Source organism: Mobula birostris, chromosome 1 (assembly GCF_030028105.1).
Source record: "Mobula birostris isolate sMobBir1 chromosome 1, sMobBir1.hap1, whole genome shotgun sequence".
Classification (NCBI taxonomy): Eukaryota; Metazoa; Chordata; class Chondrichthyes; order Myliobatiformes; family Myliobatidae; genus Mobula; species Mobula birostris.
In genome coordinates this window covers 213,756,309-213,762,308 of record NC_092370.1, presented here as the reverse complement: position 1 = coordinate 213,762,308, position 6,000 = coordinate 213,756,309, and the positions used below count along the sequence as shown (strand labels likewise).

The 6,000-nt window shown below is 41.9% G+C and overlaps 1 protein-coding gene across 1 annotated transcript in view; it reads left to right on the top strand.

Moving 5' to 3' along the window:
- The first annotated feature begins 505 nt into the window (after nt 1-505).
- Nucleotides 506-6,000, top strand: part of mdga2a (MAM domain containing glycosylphosphatidylinositol anchor 2a) — a 1,018,846-nt gene continuing 1,013,351 nt past the window's right edge. Inside the window, exon 1 of the mRNA XM_072270903.1 lies at nt 506-1,013. Within this exon, the coding sequence (XP_072127004.1) occupies nt 941-1,013 (73 nt within the window). The 5' untranslated portion in view covers nt 506-940. The remainder of the gene's footprint in view (nt 1,014-6,000) is intronic.

Below are 6,000 nucleotides of genomic sequence, written 5' to 3'. Positions count from 1 at the left end.
TGAGCAACGTGATGATCGGGCTCCGCTAGCAGCCACTACAGCTGCTGACAATTCCGCCCGGACTCTGTCTGCCTCTGCCCCTCCATCCAAACCCTACATCCACCCAGCCAGGCAGCCGTCTCGCCGAGCCGAGGTAGTGCGGGATCGGATCGGGTACGGATGGGGATGCTGCTACTGTCGCTGTCTTCTCCGGCGCCCTTCTCGTTCTCTCTCCCTGCCGAGCTGACATGTTTCTACTCCGCCAGCCTTGGATACAGCAGTGAACCAGCCTCTCTCCACGTCCTGAACTTCTCGTCTCAGTGATTTTTTTTTCTCTTCCCCCTCTCCCGGATCTGGGGAGTGGATGGGTATTGAGTTCCGATCAGATTCAGCTGTGTGTCTGTGTATGTGTGTATGTGTCCGTTTGTGCGTGCGTAGAGGGAACGGAGAGATTTCTCATTGAAAAAAAATGTTGCAGCTCGAATAATTCGTCGCTGTTGAAAAGGAAGCCGAGTTTTGCCGGGAGCTGGTGCCTTCCTCTTGTCCGTTTTATCACTGGGTATGTTAGCGACTGCCGGAATGGGCCGGGAACTAAATGGATTCAGCTGAACTGCGATCGAACGTGTTTTCTTAATTGTTCTCCAGGGACCAAAGCGAGTTACTTTTAAACAACCGCCGTGGCTGGCAGAGCTCTTGCCTCTTACAGTGTAATAACAGCCTCCATCTCTATGGGTTGGCTGCAGGCTCCGACCCGGACAGTAACGGGCGCAGTCCCGCTTCTCTAACCCCGAAACACAGACACCTGTCTCTGACTTGATTTCTTCCAAAAAGAAACACCATTAGATTTCCTCGTAGTCGACCGTCCTCTGCCCAGTTGGGGACTGAGGGGATCATTGCCGCTGGTCCCCGGGTGCCGGGATTGCTGAACAGTGCGCCGAAGGCTGGATATGTTAACGTGAAGATGGATTGTGCTTATCTGCTCTCGTGGCTGCTTACAGTTGTACTAGAAGGCATTTCTGCCCAGGGGGTGTACGGTAAGTTTGTGATGGAAACGATTCTCTTTTGGTGATCAGCGTGGAATTGTTCTTCGTGCTAACTCGGCGCATCTGTAAACGCTCCAAGGATTTCAACAATGTATTCTTTAAAAAAAATGAAATCCTCGTCCAAGTCTGAGCGAATGCAGTGAAAGTATTTTTTTTAAAAAACATATAATTCCAGTTGACGTTTTAATTTCCAGCAACTGTTTAGCGAGCTGTTCCATTGTGGTAAATGCATATACGGATTTTCAATGAAAAAAATATTGCGAACGCGACGCTTAATTGTTGGAATGTTAACCGCAGTCGCAATAACGCGTGTTAAGGGCTTCCGGGGTTGCCTTCCCTCAAAAAGGGGCAGTTTCTCTCATCTGGGCATCAGCTCCCTGTTTAATTGGGTACACACTCGTACATTTAATATCATCTTTATTTTATTGATGTTTGAAGTATCCATGAGGTGGCTGCAGTTTGTTACATGATGCCGAAATCCCTTCCTCAAGCACGACCTTAAACTTGCTTGCGTACATTTAGTTCTGAAGATCATTAATCACTGATCAAGCTCAAACATTCATTGAGCACACTGTGTACAACACTGGAAATCGGGATTGCTGTTTCAGATTTTACGTGCCAAGTTCCTAAAGAATTAGACTATTAACGATGGCTCCAAAATAGATCACTACGTGAAAGCGATTTAATACACGCGAGCGATAATGCCATAACGGTTTGAAATGAATGACGGCATGTGTGAAAATGAACGATTTTTAATTAAGAGCATTTTCGGGCTGTAGCCAGAAGGGTCGTTAGGGGAAACCAGTAGATGTAGTATCCTTGATATCGTTCAAGCATTTTGACAAGGAAGCGCATGAGGTTACGCAGTTTAAAGCACATGGGATTGTGCGCAACGGAATGACCGGGGTGGAAATTTGGTGAAAAAGGGATTGCAATAACGGGCCAGTTTCAGTTTGTTAGTTAATAATTAATGAGTAATTATGCAGCCGTTTGGACCTGAAGTATTCACAAGCAGTAAAGATATCATGGATGACCAGACCCACCTGGTCCAACATTTCCAATGTAAAAGCTTTGAGGAGGTGAGGTTAAGTTTGTGGACAAGAACATTATGTATTGGTTATAATTGGAGATATAAATTTTTCTCATTGTAGTTGGAAAATTTAATATTTAAATGATATTTGAAGAGGTCGTGGTGACCTAGTAATCAGATTACAAATTAGATGCAGGTGCCAACTAGGAAAATAGAAGGAACGAATGTCTTTGTCGGAAGATAATTACAAGTGAACCCCGCCTGTAGCGCTGAATACTTCTTGTATTGACAAGGCGAAATAAATACACCTGGGTTCAACAAAGGTTCACTGGGCTTGTGTTTGAGTTAAGAATAACACCGAATAAGTTTTATTTTATAATCCAGATACGTCCTTTATTGGAGTTCGGAACTAAATGACCGCTTTTTCTAAACAGAACGTTGACTAGTCAGGAGAGATGGGGAGATTTCCTAGAATTCAGTCGCGAGAGCGAATGAATGTTAGGTCATATAATTCTATTTTCAGGAATGACGATGAAGTGGTGTAGGTATGATGTCACCATTTTATGAATGGGGGGCAGACGTCAAGGGTAGCACCCTTCCGCTATCAGGCTTTTTAATTTTTTTTCCAAAACAAACAAGTTCCATCTCCACCCCACCAACAAAATACCCATCCCATGCTCCAACCTGTTGAGTTAACTGGAGAGACAAACAAATATTGGCAAGGACTTGAAACGATCATCTGAATTTCAGACAATCAATTGCTTTAAAAAGTTCGGAAAAGGAGGTTGTATAGACGGTTTTACAAATTCCATTACATCACTGTACTATTAAAATCATTCTCAAAATGCGACGTCGTGTCGAGAATGTGTTCAGACTGCTAAAGCAGAGTTGCCCGTTCGTCTTTCTCTCGCTCACTCATACACACTCACAGGCTAACCCTCTACTGAGTGATCTAATGGAAGCTTCATTGGGCACAGTCTTGCATCCTGAGAGTATTAAAAACTGTTGTCTCCACTTTTTTAAAAAAAAATGAACAATCGCGCAGGGAGTCATCACAGGTCTGACTTTGTAACCGGCATGTTACTATTATCTCGGCATCTGCAGTGAATAACCAGATTAGCGATTGATAATTGGTCACAATATAGACGGTGGCAGAGGTCTCGTTGTAAAGGAATCAATGAGCTCGCTATTTCGAGCCGACTGAACTATAACTCTTTTTATTTCCTTCCTGGGCTGAATCCACTGAAGTCATAGTACCGCTTTCCTAAGGACGGCGCTGTAATCCAATGGCGGGGAACGTGAGTTGTTGATGTTATGGGGAGCGAGCATTCGTGAGTTGAGCAACGAGATGTCAGGTTATGTTAATGTCGCAAATGAAATTGACCTGTCGGTCTCTGATCAATCAATATTGAGGAACCACAAGGACACAACATTCCTTCCTTCACTAGCACGGAACTGTAAAATTTGGCTGCTGTTTTGAAACGCATTTTTATTTGACTCGTACAAATAAGAGCTGAAGAAAAATTCAAAAGAACTGTAACAGAAACAATCGTTTTAAGTTTTGCCTAATTGCCGGCCAATGGTTTCTGGCTGTCAGAGGTACCCCAGTGAGAAATGACACCAGATATTTACAAAGTAGCTGAACATTTAGTTGTGTGTCCGTTTATTGAAAGGTATATTATTTTTGGTACACGTGGCAAAGCAAATGATTGGCATGAATTATTCTCCCTCTTGAGATTTTACATATTTTGGAGGGGAGAGGCAAACACTGCAGAGGGTTGTCGTTTAAAGTGCATTTGCATATTAACAGCATCATGGAAATGTGTTTTTCAGATAGTTGGCATGAATCTGGAAGTGACTGAGCACATCTGATCTTTAGAGGAATACAGGGTAAACACAGGCAAACGGGACTAGCTCCAGTAGACATATTGGACCAAATGGTCTGTTACCATGTTGTACAACTCTATGAACCTAATCTTGGTTTGTATTTGGCTGGGAAATCACAAACAAGGAATACCAGGTATCACAGGATTTACTTGGTGAGGAATGGGGACCACCAAGTCACTGTGCCCAACAGTCACCCAGGGTACTCATTAACCATGATGCAGCATTTAAGAAGCCTTAATGATTGCAGGCTGTGTTTGGCTTTTGAAGCCAAAACAAGAATGTGGGATGATCTAATTATTTATTACGTTATGTTTCTGTCCTTAAAGTACAATACAAGTTAACTAACATCTAACCTGAATTATTGCTCTGAGTATTTTTAATGTGCATCAGAGGAGACTTCATTTACTGGAAAACTGTCACTTGTGTATTAGGCAATTATAGTTTGCTCACAATTTCCTGAATGGCAGATAGTGGCAAGTGATAAACTGATTCATGTATTTGGCCTCTACATTCCAGACGGGCAAGGTCAGTAAGAGCAAAAGGCCTTTGAAATATAAGTGCACCTTAAGTGAGGAGGAGTTTGCTCCTGATGCCTGCACCAATTTTTCATGCATGGATATTTCTTCTCCCTACAGTCTGAGCTATCATGTATCCAAAAAGCCAAAATGATTCCCTTTTCTCCATTTGTCTATATGCAATACAGCCTGAGGAGTTCTATATAATTCCTTGAGTGGATGTAATTTCAAAGTCATATGCATGCACAAAGGATACATTCCATTAAATTGAATACCACTGATGTCACCCACATGACATTCTATTTGCAAGTGAATGTGGTAGTCCAATGTCAAAAGATAAATGACAAATGTGGCATTTGCTTTGCAAGTTCAGACCATTAAAACGACAAACCTAGGGCTCCTCTAGAGTCTGGCAGTGGTTGGTGGAATTAGTAGCTTGCAGGGTACAGTAGCTTATGGGTCAGCTTGTTTCTGCCTTCAGTACCTGCACATTGTAAAGTTTCAGCCCACCCTTTCCGATACACCTGGGCCCTGACTTTATACCAGGCATGGCTGGTGAAGGTAGCATGGTCTGTTATTAGGCTTTTCCCATACCCCTTTTTGATTTAAAGCTACTGTATTTTGAAAGTTCTTTAGATTAAGTAGTTGAAAATAATTAATATTGTTTCAATCTAACTGACAATTTACAGCTGTTTTTTGAAATAGACTTTTGATTAAGTAGTAGAAAATAAATAATGCTGTTTCATTCAAATAGAGACATTTTTAATCATCCCTGAACTTAGAGATAGTTGTAACGAATTCAAAGCACATTGGGCTTTTGGCAGGGACTGGCGACCTGCTACACCTCATGTAGGACTGAGGCACAGGGCAAGTAGAAGTTTTTATGGTAACTTGAATTACCACATATTTCATGGAAGCATAGAATGAGGTTAATATTCCCACCTGGTTGATGTTTTTGCTTCACCTAAACCTCTTCCTAGAGCATACCATTCATTCTTTATTGTTTAACTGACATAATTTTATTTTTAAAAAAATCCCATGGAATCAAAATTTTCTTATTGCTCATGCCTAATCTTTGGTTCTGCATATTGTTACATTTAGCTGTTTACCTCTTTGCTCTTGACATGCTTCGTTAGCTGGAAGCCTTTTAAGGCTTCTGCTGTTGACAGGAAAATCTGAGCATTTGTAGCCAGTTGAAGGACAGTTGTAATTGCATTAGTATCCAGGTCAATGACTGGCCCATCATTAGACACTAGGATACTACAGCACAGTACAGGCCCTTCGGCCTTTGATATTGTGCCAACCCATATATTCCTTTTTTTTAAAAAAAGTACTAAACCCACACTACCTCGTAACCCTCTATTTTTCTTTCATCCATGTGCCTGTCCAAGAGGCTCTTAAATACCCCTAATGTTTTGGCCTCCAACACCACCCCTGGCAAGTCATTCCAGGCACCCACAACCCTCTGTGTTTATATATATTATAAAAAAAAAAAAAAAAATACTTACCCCTGATGTCTGCCCTAAATTTCTCTCCCTTAACTTTG